Below are 21,282 nucleotides of genomic sequence, written 5' to 3'. Positions count from 1 at the left end.
CATGCAACTCTATAAAAGGGATCAGTGCTGTTATAAAATAGCATTTGATATTTAATAATAATTATTGGTATTATAATTTGCGTATATATCTTTTGTGCTACATAGTCTATATTTGCTATATTACAAGTGCCATATATCCCTCTTATTTGCACTCCAAAAATAAATTTTAATCTTGTGACAAAGTGAGAGAGTTGACTGCGTGGCATGCTTCTAACCTGTTTGAAGCAACATATGACATGCATCAAAGATATGTATGTAACGAGCAACACTATGGTACTATGTTACATACCATTTCTTTTTCTTAGTAGGGTTCTTAGTGAGAAAAATAAGTTTGTGTTTTATTCATATGTGAGAATGTACTTTCATGCTTGCAATTTCTTCATATGGTTTGATTTATCATTTATGCAGGCAATACATGATATCCTTTATCATCGTCATCACTTAGAAAAGGCAAGTTTCCTTATTTGTGTGACAAGAATTTGCTTGTACTAATAAAAATCTACTTTTGTAAAGACATTTATTTTAGAAAAAAACATCTGACCATATTTTTTAACTAATACTCTTTTTGGATTATGTAGTATGACCATTTTGAATTTCCAGGAGTTGTACGTCGCACCTTCATAGGTATTATTATGCTTTCTTTCTTTCAACATGTTTATCAGATGCAATTCATGAACATTTTATAGGATTATTAATAAGTTTTCATTTAAAGAATCTCTATTGAAGCAATTACGATAAACTGGTCTTCTAGTTGTGTTATCGAATGCTATATGGTGAATAAGCCTTGTAGACTACGTTTTCTTAATTTTCGTGAAGAATAATTTCCGTGCTGGAGTTGTTTGACATTAATTGTTAGTGAGTGTTTGCTTTGAAATGTTTGGCATTGTATCCTTCATATGGAACCTCTCATGACCCTCAATAAGAACACTGCTAAGATGGGATTGGTATTATGCATCATAAATACAGTAAGCTATAGCTTGAATTTTTCGAGAAAAGAAAGGATTTTTCATAAGAAAAAGGCACTAACTTCTGTAAAGGATGGTGAAGTGGGCCCACATGGTATCAATTGTCATATGAATGTACTGATCTAATCTACACTAGTACAATAGGCTGAAACTCAACACACAAATGTTGATTAATATGAGATTCATGGGTTCAATTTTCCTGTCATCTACTTTTCTTCATAGATCTAGCCACTAAACTTATAGTACTCATTATTACATTCTACACTGTGAATTATGCATCCATCGTGATTACCTGATTGTACAGTTCTTCTTTGCAATGCCTTCACTTAACACCCTAGATACTTGTTTTTCTTGAGTTTTTGGCTTATTTCCTACATTGAAATTGTTCATGTTTGCTTTTTCCGCTAGGTGATGTAGAATCTCCCAATGGTACTTACTATTGGATTTTTAGTGCCACTATTCAATTGTGTATACAACCAACATAATGCAAAAGAAAGTTCAGAGTGCACAAAATGTTAAAGACTGGAGAAAACCCTCACATGTAAGAAAAGCTGTTTTATCAACAAACTAACTAGCTGTTACATTCAGAGCATGTTTCACTCAAGTGCTAAGTAGCTACAACAAGTGTTAGGCATATGGCAGGTTTTGCAAGGATGATTTCAAGTTATAATAGATGGGAAGAGTTGATGCAAACTAAAGAATTGTTTAGCTAAATAATGTTGGGATAGAAATGATATAGAGGTGTATTGCAACAATTATGATTGCTTGCTGCAACACAAATACTTGCTGTAGTGTTACGATAATAAAATAAATTAAACCAAGCTTTTGGCTAATTTTTGGATCCTCTACATGCTGAACAGATATCCAAAGACCTGAGTCCTGAGCTTGATACCGGCCTGCACACTACTCAGGATTGATATCAGCTCCCCTGGTCCCTACCCTCCACTTGGCACTGTACCTTTGATTCCGTAAGATTACTCTATGGCAGGGTCCTGAGTTATTTGACAAGAGGATTCTTAATTCAAAAAATAACCAGACCTCCACTTCTGGAAGCTGACCCCAGCTTCTCTTCTTCACCTGAACCAGCCTCCAGGATATCAAGATTCCTCCTGTCCTTTATCTTAACCCTGCGCCCAAGAAGAATTCTAGAAGAACTTCTACTCCTGCCTCGAGTAAATTCCCTCGAATTGGGATTGCTCGTCTGCTTCATAGAGAGCAGACTACCTGTCAGCTTCCTTTGCCTAGAATCAAAATTATATGTAAATTTAGCTTTCACAGTACATGCCTACCCCCTACTTCTCTGGATTATCCTCCTTCTCACTAGGACCAATTCCCACCAATCACCAGTAGGAGTGTCCTCCCCACTACTTCCTCCTCGGAAAAACAGAATCAGGAGTAATTACAAGGGAATTTCCATAACCACTTTGACTACCAGCCCCTCTAAAAAAAGTTCGATTGCATATAACTCTCACTTTATGAACATGACCCTTCACTGCAAGGAAATAGACAATAAATAATAGAGTACCTTTAAGTGACGAGATAACTTTACACACAAACAACCCAAGCCGCCCGTTACTTGTGGTTCCTCCTCTTTCCCATTCACCTTTAGATATATAAATTTGCCCCTAACAGCGAACCAATTAATGCTTTTGGGCTCTGTCTGTCTGGGCTCCCCCTGCCTTCTCTCATCTAACAATCTCCAGTCTCCCTCGAGCAGACCTGTGAGCAAGATGCAATAGTTTCTCAGCCACCCTCTCTTGCATTCTACCTCTTTTATTACTCCCCATCGGCAACAAATAACTTGGTACCATCCTGTCAACATCAATTCAATTCTTTGCAGGGAAACCTCTTGCCAGACAGAACCGTTCCTCAACATATCACTTGAGCACAATTTTGCATGCTTAAGCCAAGTTCCCACCCTCCTCTCATCCTTGCAAACCTCAGCCCGTAATTATTTTTGTTTGTTCATCATTCAAGATGAGTATGATCCAGAAGATATTATAATGCCAATTTTGGGGGCGTGTTGCCATGTGATGGTTAACGGGGACAGTGGCATACTGCCCCCTCCTCTCTGCTTTACTCACCCGGATCTAGGGCTGGATATCCTTCTTGTATTATTCTCCAGCAAGCTTGTTTAATAGGTGTCATTACCTCTCCATTCCATATCTCTGCCAGAGGTATCGACTCCTCCGAACAACCATAATTTGCTAAAGTATCTACAACTTTATTACCTGTTCTTCTTATTTGCCATGGTATAAGAGCTGATATTGTTGATGCAATTTGACTCACCTGTTCTAGCATTGTTTCTAATCTCCAACTTTTTGAGACTTTCTGTATCCGGGTTCCTCCTTGAATTCTGCAGACCATATTAATAATGACCTGAGAATCTTCTTCCACATATAGGCTCTGATAGCCCTGTGACTGGGAAATAAAGATAAATCTCCAACAATAGGGCCAAAATGCTGACATCATGCATGTGTGGGCCTCTAGAGGGCAGATGTTGAGTCCTTGTGCGATGTAAAGTGTAGAGGGCCTCTAAAATCATGATGGAGAGGTTGGCCCCTCTGCGTCGGTGCAAATCATCATGTGGACCCCTAAATATGGTTTGGGCAACAAAACTGGGTTCTCCAAGTGGCAAAATCTCTGTTTTTGCTCCAACGTTGAGGGCATTGAAGATGGTGCTAGCTCTCCCATGTCTCAAGGTATGAGACAAACCTCTTTTGGGCCTTGGATCAACTGCCTAACCCTCATGAAGCGTTAAGCCGACTGGGGCATGCTGGTTGTAATATTCCTAAAGGAATTTTACAATGATAAACAAGGAATCATAACAAAAACGCACACACAAATTTCACACCACATTAAACACCCAAAAAATGTGTAATGTTCCTTTTTCTGGTGTTCCTTATGACATGGTTAGGATCAACTTTTAGGGCTGGGGCAGATAGGTCACAGGTGTAGGTATACTTCATCAGCAGACCCAGGGGCTTTAGGAGGTGTTTCATGGGCTTTTGAGGAGTTTTTTTGAGGTCCGATGGCATCCGCTTGGTATATTCCATCATCAACATAGTTTGCCTTTTGTTCTGTTGCATTCCGACAACTTTCAAAAAACTGAGTTATTAATGGGCCTGACTCAAATAATTACGCTTAAGGTGGCATTTCATGAGGAATACTTGGCATAACACCTTAATGTAATAGCTCGTTGGAACTGGAACGAGAAGATTTATAGGATGGGATGGATAGGAGTCATTTTCGGAGGCTTGAGGAGACATGGTGGCCAATTTACCATTTTCCCACATTAAAAAGAATATTTTAATTAATGGAAATGTACTAAATGATTAAAATAATAATCAAATAGGAGATTCTAGAGGGGTCCATCAAATATATAAAAAGAGGAGGAGGAGGCCATTAGAGGACATCTTGGATTTGATATTTCTTCTTGTATGAGAGGTTGGGAACCCGATTCTCTACTTCCTTGGTAGCCTCAGGACAGAAACCATCAGGTGATTTAGTGAGATTGGGCAAGTACCCATTTCCCCTTGGTGAATTCATCCAGAATTCACAGGAGAGCTTAGCAATGGCAGTTTAGTTCAATTTTGGTGGAGGTCCTATGCAGCATTGGAGCAGATCCTTGAGACCAGTTCTATCTCAGCGGTGTCAGCTATTCTATTATTTTAGCATGTAAAACCCTAGTTATATATTATAATAAAAGCTGAGATTATTTCTGCTCATCGTATGATTGAATTGCGTGCATTCTCTTGTTCTATTTTACATGGCAATCTTCTGTTAATAGAATAGTAATTTTATGGTGAAATTTTTGGACCTTGGTTGAGGTAAATTTCTGCAAAATAAATCAAATATCCCGTTTGGGATATTACAGTGATATGAGAGCTGGTCATCCTGCCTGCCTGAGGGTTTTACTACATATCAACTTCAGAGGAAGACCGAGGATTTATTATCTTTGCAGGGATTATTGGATCTGGAAGGATTGCATATCAGATGCTCGACAAATTGTCGTTTCATGAGAAAATTCTCTAGTGACTATTAATGATTCGACGAATCTGAGTCTAATATTGAGAAGTCAAAAGCTGCCGAATAAAAAAAAAACAAACAAAAGGGGCCAATCATTCATTCATCAGGTCGAAGTTGTGTTTGGCCAAGCCAGTTATTCATCATTATCCGTCATTTGTTGTGCACAATCCAGTGTGTTGACAAACGCTTGAGTGTTGAACAAATCTTCATGAACGCCAATCCCGAAGGGGTCGAATTTGGCAAGGTCAAAACCAGGGAAAACCTTTTTGGGTTTTTCTGGGTTTCTGGAGAGGAGTACATCCTTAAAAATTGCAGAAATTCTTGGGTTGTGTTGAGGGGGTAAATCAGAGCTCCAGTATGGGAGGAGGGCCAATCCCCAAGGGGTCGAATTTAGCAGGTCAAAACCAGGGAAAACCCTTTCTGGGTTTTTGGAGGGGTAGATCCCCAAAATTGCAGAATTTTCTAAGTTGTTTTGAAGGGGTAAATCAGAGTTTGAAGTCAGCCAACAATGCAGATTTGAGGGGACAACACAGTTCTCTGGGGAGCAGCGAATTCACAACAGCTGGGCACTTATGTATTGATCACTTGAGGCTTGTAGCTTGCCTTGTGCAAGCCCAATAATATTATAGTGGCATGAAAATTAAACTGAACCCTTGTAGAAAGCAATCTGAAGTTGTGCATTCAGACCCAATAGAATATCATGGTGTGAAGTGCGTTCAATCCACATAAATTCAAGTTTGATTCAGAAGTAGAGTTTCTAGTACGTGGTTATTTCTTGTTAGCAGTGGTTCGAATCTCAAGGAGGAGGCAGAGAGGCCATGACTTCAACACTTTCGGGTTGCTGCAAGCTGATATGATTGGTACACGGGACATTGTCACCATATCATTTAGAGTAACCAGATGGAAAAGACACAATTTCTAGGCCAGTTGAATGCAAAATTATCATCTTGCTGAAATTTCCATTGAGCAGCGTATATCCCAGTGTTGGAAGAGAGTTGTTTGTGGTCTCATTTTGCGGGAGTTCTTGCACTATATGCTGAAGGTGTCATATTGCTGCAACTAAGCCTATATTCACACCTTCAGTCAAGAAAAACTTAGGTTTTATCTCTCTGTTGAATGTTTTGATCCCATGTCATTTATTAGTCTGAAATGAATCATTTTTTTGGCACAAAAAAGTGGTTGCTTTAAACTGATTAGCCTGAGAATGAAATGGCATTATTACATGTAATTGCACACGGTTTTTTATGAAACCATTGTCAAAACACTTCATTGAGAAATTCATCAAAATCAGAAAAGCAGTGACCTCATTATCACAAATATTCTTATCCTCATTGAGCCAAAATATGGATCAAACTTTCCTAAACTCCCTTAGTAAACTAGCAGCAACAATCAACAAAACATTGTCCAAGGAGATACTTACTTTGCTACAACACAAGCAGCCACAGAAAAAACATGAATTGGGGTACAAAATTTATGCACTTGGAACAGATTTGAGATGCATGGGAGTTACACTCTGCGTACATTCCTAACTGCTGGTTGCGTAGAGTTTTTAGTGGGCAGCATATAATATAAAATGTCCACCACGTACCTTTACCAAATCCTTTCCAAATCTGCATATATAACTTTGACAACTGCATTAAAAATTTGACTGGGACAACTTGTAATCTGATTTGGCATATGAGTATTTGCTGTAGGTGACTGGCAATGTTGAGCTGTTAACCGACACATTCTTTTCCATCTGATTGGTGTAGAAGACAACTGCATATTAACTGAAGCAATTTGCCATCGTGGAGTGTTGACTGTTTGCCCACAAATCTGCGTGGAATTTCCTCTTGCTGGACTGCGTAACATGTGAAACTTTAATTATAAACCTTTGATTTATGGCATGTGCATATTTATCTCCTTGTTGAGTTATACGTATTCAAAGGAATGAGGTGAAGTGGGTCCCCTCCATTTCTTTTTGAACTTTTCACTTTAGATTTTAATTAACATTTGATTTGAATTAAATCAAAGTCACTTCAAACATTTGCTTGTACGTACTTCTCATGAGCTCAATGTGGGCCCCTTTGACTTTGACTTGAAACTTTGACTTTCTTTGTGGCTTCATGTGGTGGGCCCCACATAATTGCCACATCATCTTTGAATTTCATTTGGAACTGCCATGTCATTTGGTTGACTTTCTTTGACTTTGGAAAAATTTAGAAATTTTTCCAATTATTGATTTTTTTCTCATTTTTTGCCACTGTCACTAGGAAAATCGGCTTTTGAGGGACTATAAGTCGCCTTTTGACCCTCAAAGTGGGTCCTAGGATAATGTTGGGTCTCTGAGGATGAATTTCGAGTAGTCACACGCCCTAGACATTTCCTAAGGCCGCTTATTTACATAATTACATAGAAAATAATTAAAAAAATCCTGTTTGCGGGAAATTTTTAATTATTAAAAAATTCTACTTAGACCTAGCCAAACTCCACGAATTTTTTTGTGTGATCTACTATGGTAATATACATCGACTCTAGACACTAAGATGTGTTAGGGGCTCAACCTTCAAACTGTCACCCTGGCTTTGGGGTAAAAAGTGAGTGAAAAACCCAGAAAATTATCCACCTCTGAAAAAAATGTATAATTAACCAAATAAAAAAATCACTCCAAGGTGTACTCGTTTGCTGATTGAGTCCCAACATCCTAGGCCCGTCACAGACTCAAAAACTCATTATTACTAGTATCACTTATTACAATTCCCCACAGGGTGTGGAATTTGGGTACAAGAAAGATGATGAGAAGATAGAAGCAGAGTTAAAAAATTCTGTTGACTGATGATATATGATGGTACAACTGTCCTCTGGATCATCCTTGGGCGTGAAGTCTTCATATAATCATCAGGTGCCACTCCAGTGGTCAGTAGTCTTTTTAGGAAGAAATCTTCCACATATAATACTAGTACTAAAGGCTCATTCTATACAACCAGATAGTAGAGATTGGGATTTGCATCACTCTTGACGAACCCCATCTTCTGCAGGTAGCCATCAATTCGACCATACCATGCTCTAGGTGCCTGTTTGAGCCCATAAAAGGCTTTCTTCAATCTGCATACATGAGACTTCTTCTCATGTGTCTCAAAGCCTTCTGACTGTTCAATGTATACTTCTTCTTCTATCACGCCGTTCAAGAATGCCGTTTTGACATCCATCTGATGAATCTTCCATCCTATTTGTGCTGCAGGAGATATCACGGTTCTAATAGATGTATACCTGGCTACTGGGGTGAAGGTCTCTTCATAGTCTATTCCTTCCTTTTGAGCATACCCCTTAGCCACAAACCTGGCTTCGTACTTCTCCACATTGCCGTCTGTAGCGTATTTAATCTTGTAGATCCATCTTGAACCTGTCACTGATCTATCCTGAGGCCTTGGCACTACTTCCCAGACATCGTTTAGCATTATAGAGCTGTACTCCTCCACCATTGCATCCATCCAAACTTGATGTTGAGCGGCTTCCTGAAAACTAGAAGGCTCTCCATCCCAAGATAATAATGCATGATATCTGTTTAGTTGTCTTCTCTCCCTCTTATTGTTTCTTGGTGCTCCAATGAAGTCTTCTGCATCCCGTAGAATATGTCCGAGTTCCCGACTTGTTCTCCCTCTGGTAGCTGGTGCATCTGTCAGCTCCTCCTCTTCCTGTGATTCTTCCTGTTCTGGTTTGACCAACGACTCATCTTTGGACTGCTCTTCGGAAGGCATTTCTTGAGATTTTTTAAAGGCCGTATCCTCCATGAACTTCACATCTCATCGAACTACTACCTTCCTGCTCCCTAGAAGATAGATTCTATATGCCTTAGTGTTCTCTCTATATCCCACTAGATATCCTTTCTTTGCAGTTTGATCCAACTTCTTCCTCTTTTCCTCGGGTATGCGGCAATATGCGAAGCTCCCAAATATCTTGAAATCACTGATTTCAGGTGTCTTCCTTGTGAAGACTTTCTGTGGAGTAATCTTGCCCAATGCTCGATGAGGAGTCTTATTCTGAACATAGACTGCCGTGTTGCATGCTTCTGCCCACAGGAATTTTGGCATATCTTGATCATACATCATGGCCTTAGCTGCTTCCACGATAGTCCGATTCTTCCTTTTTGCTACTCCATTCTGCTCTGCATTGTATGGAGCTATCCACTCTCTTTTGATGCCCTCGCTAGCGCAAAAATCTATGAAGTCCTTGTCGACATATTCTCCACCATTGTTTGAGCGCAAAACTTTTATTTTCTTTCCAGTTAGATTCTCCACCAGAGCCTTGAACTCTTTGAATCGACATAAAACCTCGTCCTTGGTTTTCAGAAAATAAATCAAATTTTTCCTGGAGTGGTCATCGATGAAGGTGATGAAGTATTCGGCACCACTAAGAGCTTTAGTGGACATAGGTCTGCAGATATATGAGTGTAACAATCCTAGTACACTCTTGGCCCTGTTTTTACTTCTAGGAAATGCTGCCTTGACATACTTGCCCAAAGCACATCCTTTGCATACATTATCTCTTTCTATACTAAGATCTGGAACTCCTGTTACAGTTTTCTTGAGAATTCTCAGAGCCCCGTGGTGCAGATGTCCCATTCTTCTGTGCCATAGTTCATTTGAATCCTTGTCTCCATGACTGCCTATCAGTGCCATTGGTGATTCTAGCTGTAACCTGTACAACCTGTTACTCTTGATTCTGATCTACACATTCTTTTTCCAGCTCGGGTGTTTGACATACACTTTCTCCTTAATGAAGAAAACATCATAGCCCTTGCTTTGAAGTTGTGACACGGAAAGTAAGTTCATCCCAATCCTGGCACATGCAGCACATTGGTAGCTCGAAACCGCTCTCCCGTTTTTGTTTGAAAAACTATGGTCCCGTTTCCTACTGGGGTACACTTTGCCTTATTCCCCATGGTGATCTGAAAATTCATCATTTCCTCCTGATATTCAGAAAAACATTCCTAGATTCTTGTCATATGCCAGGAGGCTCCACTATCTATATACCATACCTCAGATGATGCCGAACTTGTTACACTCTTGTGCAGTTTTCATGGCTAGAGGACATTCGATGCTACCCCAAATCAACATTTACTCCTACTATTAGATTCATGGCTAAGATTTTGGTTTCTCTAAAATTCTTGTTTCCTGCATCATCTGCAGGTTTCTTGACCTTTCCTTGAACAAGATCCAAAACTTTGTGCTTAGCGAGGATAAGATCTATATTTTTTTCCATGCCCTGTAGTTGGAAGCTCCCTCTAGCTTGTTTTATCCCTTGATTGTAGTTGACATAGTTCCTATAGATAATAGGATTCTCTCCTTATATAATCCTTTTCCCTAATGACCTTCCTTTGATCACCTTTTCTTCAATAGATCTTGTTGCCTTTTTCTTCCTTCTTCATCTTAGCTCTAATACCATGTTAGAAAATCAGAAAGGAAAAAAGATTTCCTTATGTTGATAATTACTTGTGTTCTTATTATTTTCTTTAATATTATTTTTTTATCTTTGTATCACCAAGTAATCATAAAAAAAACATGAAGATCAAAGACACTAGATATAGGCTCTCAGCTAGGGCTAAAAACCCTCTATAGGGGAAAACCTAGTCAAAATTCATTCACTAGTAAATCAATTTGAGATAGACCAAGACCTTAGACCCAAAAAACCTTCCTCCTCCACAAAGTCAACCTTCCAAGATGATTCAATAAACTTCGGTAGTCTCTTTTTGTTCAGTAGCTACAACTCATTAACATTTCAAAACTTTGACCCCCAACAACTTCATAATTTCGCCCCCCAACAACAATCCAGAACTTCGACCCCAACTACTTCAGAACTTCGGCCCAACAACAATCCAACAACTTCGCACGTGTGAGATAAGAGAGAGAAAATTTTGACTTCCTTAGCTAGATAATGACCTCCTTCTCCTTTGTTAGCCCTTTCCTTCTTCCTTCTTGAATTTCGCACTTTTTCTACTTCCAACAATTGCAATTCGAACTTGTTGAGTGAGTGATCCATATGAGGTCGAGTAGCTCCAATATATAGTGAGTTTGTGAGGTCAAATTCCCTTGTTTAGGCGAACTTGTCCTTCCTTGAGGCTGACTTGGTGGAGGGGGTATAGAAGACCTAATTTACATAAAACTAAATATCTTTCTTGACAGATGAAGCCCAAGAAGGGTATTTTACATTATGACACAGACAAGGACACTTGACATAAACCCTAGAAGCCCACAATGGAGGCTTTGACCTAAAAACCATTGACCCAAGCATGAATGAAACCCATGCTTTAATAAATCAATTTCAATAATAATAAAATTACATTACATCATGACTCAAATACAATTATGAAGATCGACACTAGTTACATTCTTCAACATTAAGTTGCCCAGACCTATAGATGGAACCACCTACCAATTACACACAATATCTAGTGCTGCAACTTTCATCATTAGGTACTTTAATCATTAGTGCATCTAATTGCACCAAGCTAGAAAGGGATGGGCATAATAACACTTCATATGTGGATTCTCTTCCAAAATTGGGGTTTTAGTCTCGTAATGGTGTTACCTCCCTAGGCAGGAGTGGTTAATAGATGATCCTATTACGTATTCCCAACCCCCAAAGGTAAATGACATGTCCTTAGTCCACCCTTCAATCAATAGGTGCCATATGAATAATAATGGGACGAAGGGGGGAAGAACTCCATGGCCTAGTGCCATGGTTAAAGAGACTTGCTATGATGGAATGCCTCATCCTGGGTGTATAGATGTGAGGAGGGAGCGATCGTGGATGCATGAGTTACTTCGACTTTTATTTTCCCACCCCTCTATATTGCCTTTTACTTTTTCTTGATTTTTCCTTGTAATACTGCTCGAAGCTTGAGGAATGAGAGCTTGCTTTGTATGATGCACGACAATTATTACCCCCTTTAGAATGGGGCATTTCATTGCCCATCAGGGGTTGGGGCATGCAAGGGTTCCTTTTCTTTTATGACATAGGACACATTGGCCCAAGAATTAGGTGATGGCCATATGATAGAGGTAGAGCTCATGCTTGGTTTTTGCCCATGTGCTAATTTGTAAGTCCCGACCATCTTTTCATTTTGATTTTTCTTTTGTTTTTCCTGTGGCCATGATAAGCTCTTTTATTTTCTTTTAGTTGCATCAACCTCCCAGGGTGCATTTCTAAGGCCTACCAAGGTATGAGGTTGAGTGCCAAATCCCAATGAACCAATGGGGAGGTGGAATAAGGGCCCATAATATAAGATGGGAAGTGGTACATATGGAAGGGATATATGGGACATGCTATCTCAATCATGGCTTCCCAAGTAGTGTCCCTTCCTAAAGCCATAGTGGGCCATTAGGGGTGGTCCCACTAGATTAGGATTGAAAACTAACCCCCCATTTAAGGTGAGGGAACAAGACTACAGCCAAGACCCTTTTTTCTTCCAAGTCACCCCATAATCCATGTTAAAATGCCCAAATACAAACAAGCATAAGCATCCGATTGCATAATGAATAAGTGCTTTTTGATCAGAGGCCCACCTTCCAACATGTGCTCTTGACAAATGGCCGAGGAAACATATGACTGATGCATATGGTTGAGATATGAATGGCACGTCACATCAGCTACAAAGTCACTCTCAAGGGCTACTAGTTGTTCGCTGGAAGAGATGAATAGGAGAAAAGTTTCTCCTAGGGGTCACCCACTTTTTGGTGGGTAACAAGGCCTTTAATTGTGGGACTAAAAGTGATTTTATTTAGTCCTACATGGATTGATGAAGAGAGTTGAACTTCTTGGGAGAGTTATAAAAGCAAATTTGTGGAGTTCATTTCATAGGCTGGTTTTGATATTTGATATTGCCATTTTCTGGAGGATATTACTTCTTGGTTTGTGAGGACTAAACCCTTGTAGGTGACATTCTCCATGCTATTGAGAGATATAATCTGCAGAATATCTTGGTGATTTCACACAGAGATCACAATTGGGCTTCATTGTTGGTTTGATATCTATAGTCTCGAGCAGTTTTGAGGATATTTGTGGCAACAAAAGGATTCTAGAGCTCGCTACAGTAACGTTGCTACAATGATTTTTGTAGATTTCAATTCAGAATTAGACTTGTGCTTTTCCAGATTTAATGGGTATGCTTGAACAGTGTTTTTAAGCATTTTGGTTATCTGGGTATTGTTCATTTCGATCATAGATTGTAATCCCTGCTCTGAAAATAAATCTGAGTTATATCAGTTTGTGGGTTTTCCTAAATACCGTTATTTTCTGAGTTATTTCGTTGTTGCCAGTGATTTTTTTTGGTTATTTGGATATTGTTCATTTCGATCATATATTATAATCCCAGCTCTAAAAATAAATTTGAGTTATATCAGTTTGTGGGTTTTTCCTAAATATTGCTATTTTCTAAGCTATTTCATTGTTGCCAGTTAAAAAAAATACCGGTAAATGTTATAATTTTTCTGTCTTAGTTTCCAAAATTTGTTTCTTGTTAGTCCTCCAAGTTGATTTGGTAGATTAAGAATTGTTCAAAAAATGAAATTCAAGCCTCTATATTTCTTTTAACTAAATTGGTCAATTTATTTTTCATTCTGTATGTGTTATGCAGGTGCTCTTATTGTATCTCTACTATCATCGCCATTTGTAGCAGCTATCAATCTTATAAAACTACCAAAGTTGTATGCACTTTTAATTGGTGAGTTCTGTATTATCTATTTGAGTTATGGTTTGAGTGTATGATTAAACTAATTACAACTAAATTGCCATTAGAAATAAACTGACTCATTGTAGAAGTATTTCAATGATCTTGTTTACATTCTTGATCTATTTTTATCATATTGGAAATGTGTTAGTAAACCCCAAGTTAGTCACGTGGTCTTATATTGTTTGATAATTATTTTGTGTTTAATAACATGTGGTCGATGCACATGTTCTTACATAGTCTTAGTATTATAACGTAATGATGCACTTTATTGTAAAGTAAGTTGTTAGGTCCTAATTAATTTACAGTTGTTCTCCAATCATTGTGTTTACAACCTTATATATGTATAGAGAGCCCCCCTTTCTTGATTTTCATTACTATCACAATTAGAGACATTCTCATTGTATATTGTGCCCACCGTCCATTTCCCTTGATCATGTGTGTTAACACCAAGTTTGTATCTTTCCTAAAGATCCAAAGGTTATGATTATTAGTTCATTGTACAAGGGGTTTTGTAATGGCCTATGAAATTTTTGTGGATATGTAACATAAGCTTAGGAACATTTCTAAACAGTTATTTCACTTAATCTTAAGTGTTCCCTAAGTTTTTGCAGAAAAATCAACCTATCGGAAGTCTACAGGTGGCACTATGAAAATATTTCGTAGCGCCCATAGCAAGTTTAAAAATATGAGTTTCAAGACTGTTTTTCAAGTCCCCGAACCATTTTTCAAGAAGCTTTACCCTTATGAAACCTTGATATGGCATTTGGCAGAGTTCTCAAGCCTAAGAGAGCTTTTAAATTAAACCCTAAAACGACAGTTTGCCCTAAAATGACAGTGTCCAACATTTTTCCTGTTTTAGTTACTATGTTCAAACAAAGATTTCAAATAGGTGGTGATGAATTTTAAAAAACCAAAAGAGGTTTTTGTTGGGAATGGGATGATTTACAAAAACGTCCTGCAGATTTTACCCAGACATCATGGTTTGGAAATTACAAAGGAATCTTTGAGGCCCATTTTTCCAAATTTTGTAATTCTGTTATTTTCATGTTTTAGTAATTATTTTCAAATGCCATTTCTGAACATATGGAGATGAATTTTTAAAAACCAAAAGAGGTTTTTGTTGGTAACGTACCAATTTAAAGAAGTCTCTCTCAATTTTTACCCAGCTAGCATGGTTTGAAGGATATGAAGGAATATTTGCAGCCTATTTTTCAGGACTTAAATATTTACACAGTTGATTTCGAGAAGATGAGGATAAATTTTCCAAATCTGAAAGAGGTTTTTGTGGGCAATGAGCTGATTAAAAAAACCCCTTTCAGTTTTTACACAGCGATCACGGTTTGGGAGATCCAAATGCCTCTTTGAAGCCTATTTTTCAGAAATTTGCTAGATTTTTTGAAATTCTATTTCCTATAAAAATGCCAAGTCAAAGGCCACCTCATCAAATTCGACTTGGGGATCAAGCTAAAGATGGGTGAAGAGGTTTTTCAGATCCATTTCTTTTGGATCTTGATGGTTATTGTAATTAATACTTTTCCAAACATTGTGGATCTCAGATTTATGTATTTTTCCTATATAATGAATGAAAAAGAAGGAAGAAGGGTTGGATTTTGGAAACAAAAATAGTTATTTTTGCTGTGTGTGATCAATTTGTTGATTTTTAAATACCAAGAGAACTAAGAGATTATGTTCATGATACAAAGATTCCTCTAATGGTATGCTCAGTTAGTTCTTCTATTGTGATAGTTTCCTTTTCTATGTGATATCATTTAGCTTCTATATTTTGATGTTTGATTGAGATTATGTGACAAAATTCATTGGTAAATGATTTGGTTCATATGGTTTAAGCATCTGCACTATTTCTCCTAAAGCTTGCAAGATTCATGTTTCATACCCTGCTATAGTGGATTGTTTTCTTTTTCTACTACCATTCATAAATTGTTTGACAGGTCTACAGTCTGGCATCTACCTTGCCTCTGTCCCTCTTGATTCATATAGTCAAGATCTTGGTGTCTACATCTGAAACCTGATTGGTTGACTCCATTGCCCAATAAATTACTTGCTTCATCCCAAATACCACACTCAAAATCGAAAAACCCTATTGAAGATCTAGCCATTATGTGAAGACACAACCAGTTGCTAAGCTTAGTGATTAGGTTGTCAGAGAGAGCCCTCTCTAGATTGAAGGGGCTAGCCTTCAATCTAAGTGATAACAATATGTACATTTTTTTTGTGCATAGATAGAATGGTGGGATTGCCCTCGGGGTGTTGTACCGGTGACCTTCATGTGAGGAATAGCTTTCGAATGCCCCTATTCACTGACTATTTTATGCCCCATGAGCTTGATCATATGTACATTTAATATCAAGTGAATTTTGAATAAGATCCTTCACAATAAATTTTGTGTGTTGTGAATGATATTGATATTACTTTTTTCCATTTTGTTATTTATTTAAGTCATGTGCACACACAATATTATCTCTTGATTAGCACCATCTCATTATCATTCCAAACTTGCAACTTTCGATGGATGTAATTTAAACATCGACATATTGCATTGTAATGGGATTTATTCACTCTTTATATTAATTTTTTTCATGTTTTCAATGAACATATTTTTCAAATATAGAATATTGTAGCAGTTTAATTCAACCTCTAGGGTTTTATAATGGGTGTAGGTTTAGATTTTACCATTGAAGATGTAGTGGGTGCAATATTTTGATTCTAGATGATCATAGCCAACCAACAGGCACGACCCTTTTCTTCACTGGTGCATGGGTACATTTTAGGCTGTCTACTCAATATTTGTAATAGAGGTAGTGGATTTTTATGTAGCTTTTGGGCTACCCTATGGTTTGAAATTGCTACCAAGTTGAAAATAAGTAGAACCTTACATCACAAATAGATGGTTTGTCCTTAGTTGTGAACCAAAATTTCGTAAACTTTCTATGTGGTCACTATTACCCACCCAAGTGGGTAACCCCTAGGAGAATTTTATTTTTTCTTCTATTTGTTCAACTTACTAGCCAAGAACCCTATGATGATCCATAGATAGTTAGCCTCAAAGCCTTCTGTCCATGCTTCGGTTAATGCTTTATTTCATCTAGCTTACTCATTTGATGAAGGTGGGTCATTTATAAGGTACATGAACCATTTTTGTATTCCAGTGCTTTCATTTAATGTTTAAGGGCACTCTAGTATGGACCATAGGTTAATTTTGATGATAGATTTCTTTTTATTGTACTCTTGTTCCCATGCTTTACCTTGGTGATTATCTACTACCCCTAGTCTAGCGTGACCTTCCCTGAGGCCTTTCTTTCCACTGTCAAGGAGGGGCACAAATAGGAGGCATTGATTGATGTTGCATGTCCATGGTAATTCATACTTGATACTTTCCATCTTTCCCTTATATTCATGTTCATCTTTAGGTTGATTGATATTTGTCACTACTATTATTTCCTCGTTTTCCTCATCCTTTAGTAGGGGCCCAATGTTAAATTTCCTTTGAACCCAACATCTAGGCTATTTAATTCCTAGTAGATTATAGATCTATTGAATAAGAGCACTGCGATCTTATAAATATTCAGTGGAAGCATAATGACAACCAATATCAATTAGACATCACGCATAGATATTCTACCTAATCAACAGTTCTTCATTATTATAATATCAGAACCTACAGGGGTTCTATTTCTGGTAAAATGGCCCTATGAGAAATTTACAAATACAACATACACTAGATTTGATTTGGCTAATCAAGCCCTAGGTATGTCCTTCAATCTACTTCACTAATCTGGATCTCCTTTGTTGCACCCTTGCACCTGCCTTGGACTCGACACACTTGGATGAAATTCCTTCTCCACCCAACCTTTGAAGTCTCCTTTTGAGTCTTGTGCTCACTTACTGTTTTGTGTCTTGTCCTCTCCATAGACTTGCTTTTATAATTTCTCTTTGAGCTAAATCCCTAACCTTAATCTCCAAATCGGATTTTTGCCTCAAAATCTAGTAGGCATTACGAGATATGTCACAAAGCAAGGGCCAAAACTAGATGCAACAATGAGGTGGATTGCCACTGCCACCTCAACATGTTGATTTGGGGTAGCATTGGATGTGCTCTAACCATGAAAATTGGAGAGGCTAAAGCACATGAGATCTCCAAGACCCATAAATGGTTTGAGCAAATTCTAACCGGTTTGGGAGATACTAAAATAATTAATGTCTTTAATGGAGTTCCTAAGTCTAAACTTAGGAAAAATAAAATATTAATGGGTATTAATATAAAACTGGGTTAGAAAGGTCCAAAAGTTATGGATCAAGCCAAATCTAATCTTAGTCGTTGATTAGAGATTTAATCTTGGCCGTTGATGGACCAACGAGAAAAGTATAAGAGGAGGCTTGAGGGTCAGTTGGAGGATATATTGAGGGAGACCAGTCAGTTCGATTTCTGGAGCGGGGTTAGCTGAGAAATTCGAACTAGTGGTCTGGAGAGCAGCAAGAGGCAGCAAGTATGGAACAGAGAGTCGGGGGCAACACCAGAAGACCAACGCAGAGGTTGGAGAGGTAGACACAAAGGCAACAACAGACTGCGCGGTCACTGGAGGGCCTGCGTGGGTGATGCAGAGAGGCCCAATGTTGACGCAGAGAGGTAGGGGCTGGCGCAGAGTGTTTGGGAGCTACGCAGAGGTCAACGAGGCTGACGTTGAGACTGGTAGAAGTGCTGGAGAATTTTTCTCTCTGTTGGGTAAGTCAGTTTGGCACCCTGTTGTATTGAAGAATTGTTGAATAATAAAATCCTCCCTTGCTGCACCGATTTTCCCACATTGGGTTTTTCTGGGGAATGTTGTCCAAAATATCTGTATCGATGTGTTGATTCTTGTGCATGTGTTTGTTTCTGTTTTATGGTGTGATATCTGCAACATAATTTATTTCAATGTTTATTGAAGGAGTTCCATAAATAACTTATTGGAAAATAAGTAGGTAAAGTAAACCAGTTGTTGCAGTGATAGAATTTTCACACAACAATCCACCTCCTTCTCTTTAGTGGAATTTCACCCCACGGGACGCTTCCCAATCTTCACCTAAAGGAGATTCTAAGTTAATTCGTCCAAGGTGATATATGTGGAATGCTAAGCAAGGCACTTCTTGAATGGAATGAAGGCATAATCATCTATGTATAGGAACAACGTGCCATAAACAAAAGCCTTAAAGAGATACTTGATACTTAGGGTTTCAAGGTGTTGTTGAACAAAGGAGTATTTAGGCATGCAAGCATGCAGAAAAGGCTTGAATGATGAAATCAACAAAAAGGAAATGGAAAACCTTCAAAATAAGCCCCAAGTTGAAGCCTAAATAGAGATTAGGGTTTTGTAGGGCACAAATTGCCTAGTGTTGATGACATCAACCCAATTAGGGCAAATTCTACCATGAAAAGAGCTGGATTTTGAGATTTAAGAAACAATCAAGGTGGAGACAAGCTACAACGGCTTCAATGTCATCCTTTAGGGGGCCTAATTGAACTCTGTCCCATGCACTAGCCCTAGCGGCTTGTCTTAAATGGCTTAGGAAGATAAAAAGGAAGAAAGGATAAAAGATTTTATGAATTTTGACAACCACAACGATTACTAGTGCCTTTCCCTACTTGCGTGATGTAATCTTTAGGGCTAACTTTAGGATATATCAAATCTGTGGACGGATTAAGGGGGAAATCATAGTTTTCACTTGCAAACCCTAGCTATCTTTTTACGAGGGAGGAAATTAATTAGAAGAAAGGTCTCTAGGAGATATTCTACAACATTTAAGAAAAATAAAATTTAGCATGCAATGATCAACCATGCAATGATGTAACAAACCTAATAATAAATAATAATTAATGAAAAGGTGTAAAGGTGTGTCTTATCAAAGAGACATATCTCTTCATATGAAAGGGCGCCCCGCCTAGTATTTATAATGGGGACCTTCATTTGTAACATCATCAATCAATTGTATTCCCATATGTATGTGTGTGTCTATATATATATTTGTGTACAACACAATTTGAATATAAATAGAACATTGTTTGTTTACTACAATGGGACCAGATTTCTTCGACACTCTGGCCGCTCAACTGTTCTAGGTCTCGAAATCATGGAAACATATTCCCAAGTAGTTTTGGAATACCATAAAACTAAATGAGAATTATTATAGGAAATGAGAGGAATAATTATAAAATCGCTAAAGCTCTTTAAAACATTGGATTCAACACCTATGATAGAAGATGACCTTAATGTCAAAGAGGATGAAATTATTGAAAACACAACACTTGAAGATGTAGAAGCTATAGACGAGGAAAAATTGGTTAATTCTCGAAACAATCAAAGAAGTGTACAGTTCAGGAATGAAATCTTTTCATTTGAGAGAGAAAAACAATAAGATTTTAGTGACCTAATAGATTTACAAAACTCTAATCAAAATATCATATCTTCAGAAAATGCGGTGAGTTCTAATAGTGAATGCGAATTGGGATTGAGTAAGATTTCCACAGAGGTGGCTGATTGCCAACAAAATGCTGTTGAAGTGATGGAGTTAGATGCTTCTCCAAATATGATGCATCGAATAGAAAATGAGTCTAATAAACAGAATATATATATATATATATATATATATATATATAACAACTATTTGGTAGATTTTGTAGCTCGGATAGGTGTTCTAGGCTTGAGAGGTGTCATTGAGTCTAAAAACACGAAGGATTTAATTTTCTCCAAGCCCTTGTAATTTTTCCTATGGGAAATATCTTAATTATGTCAATTAGTGATTTTTTTAATTATTTCCCAAGTCTAACTTAGGAAAAATGAATAATTAATTGGGATAAGATCGATTTTCCTCTAGAAGCTTGTAGATAGTTTCTAAGATGATCTTAGCCATCAATTAGATCAAGTGAACTTCTAATTGTGGCCATTCATTCGTGAATGAGAGATTATAAAGGAGATCGATGGGAAGCATTGGAGAGATACTGAACATCGAGTGGGTGATTTTCAGAGAGACACCAGGAGGGTTTCAGCAGTAGTGTTTGAGGAAAAATTTCCGGAGTTTCTTGCTATAAGTATTTTCTCCAGGAGGCTGAGTTTTTCCAGGGAGGCCATGAGCTTTAGGAGGAGGCCGAATTACTCAGTAAATTTGCAGGAGGCCAAAATTATTTTCTGGAAGGAAGTGCGAGTCTTCCAGAGGTAAGATCATATTGTAGAGGACGTTGGAAATACTGAGAGGGGGGTGAATCAATATTTCCTTTTCTTTTTACAATTGCTTAATTAGTCATTAAATTGTTCAGAGCATTCAGATAATCATCACACCAAAACAGAACAGAAAGCAACAAAGAGACAGTGCAAAACATTCAACTTTAACAAATCACAGTATTATGTACAATGTACATACAACAATTTACCAGGTAGGACTGGAAGAAAGTACAAGACTCCCAAGAGTTTTTCCCGCAAACTGGAAGGAAGCAAATGCTCCCTATAGGTTGGGCTCCCGTGCCAGGGATAATGGCCCAGTTACAAATAGTTTCTACTCTGCTACTACTGCCACTGATGCCCACCGATG

At 38.0% G+C, this 21,282-nt stretch overlaps 1 protein-coding gene across 2 annotated transcripts in view; it reads left to right on the top strand.

Annotated features, from left to right (window-relative positions):
* Positions 1-21,282, top strand: part of LOC149267666 (dol-P-Man:Man(7)GlcNAc(2)-PP-Dol alpha-1,6-mannosyltransferase-like) — a 542,356-nt gene that overhangs the window by 50,271 nt on the left and 470,803 nt on the right. For both annotated transcript variants that reach the window (XM_089433813.1, XM_089433817.1), the window contains exons 4-6: positions 409-450; positions 579-624; positions 13,609-13,695. In XM_089433813.1, coding sequence (XP_089289939.1) covers positions 409-450; positions 579-624; positions 13,609-13,695 — 175 coding nt within the window. The remainder of the gene's footprint in view (positions 1-408; positions 451-578; positions 625-13,608; positions 13,696-21,282) is intronic.

This window comes from Pinus tabuliformis, chromosome 6 (genome assembly GCF_031772625.1).
Source record: "Pinus tabuliformis cultivar Carrire ecotype Pingquan chromosome 6, CPIR1, whole genome shotgun sequence".
Lineage (NCBI taxonomy): Eukaryota > Viridiplantae > Streptophyta > Pinopsida > Pinales > Pinaceae > Pinus > Pinus tabuliformis.
The sequence above is the reverse complement of the archived record's forward strand: the minus strand, read 5'-3'. Positions and strand labels throughout refer to the sequence as shown.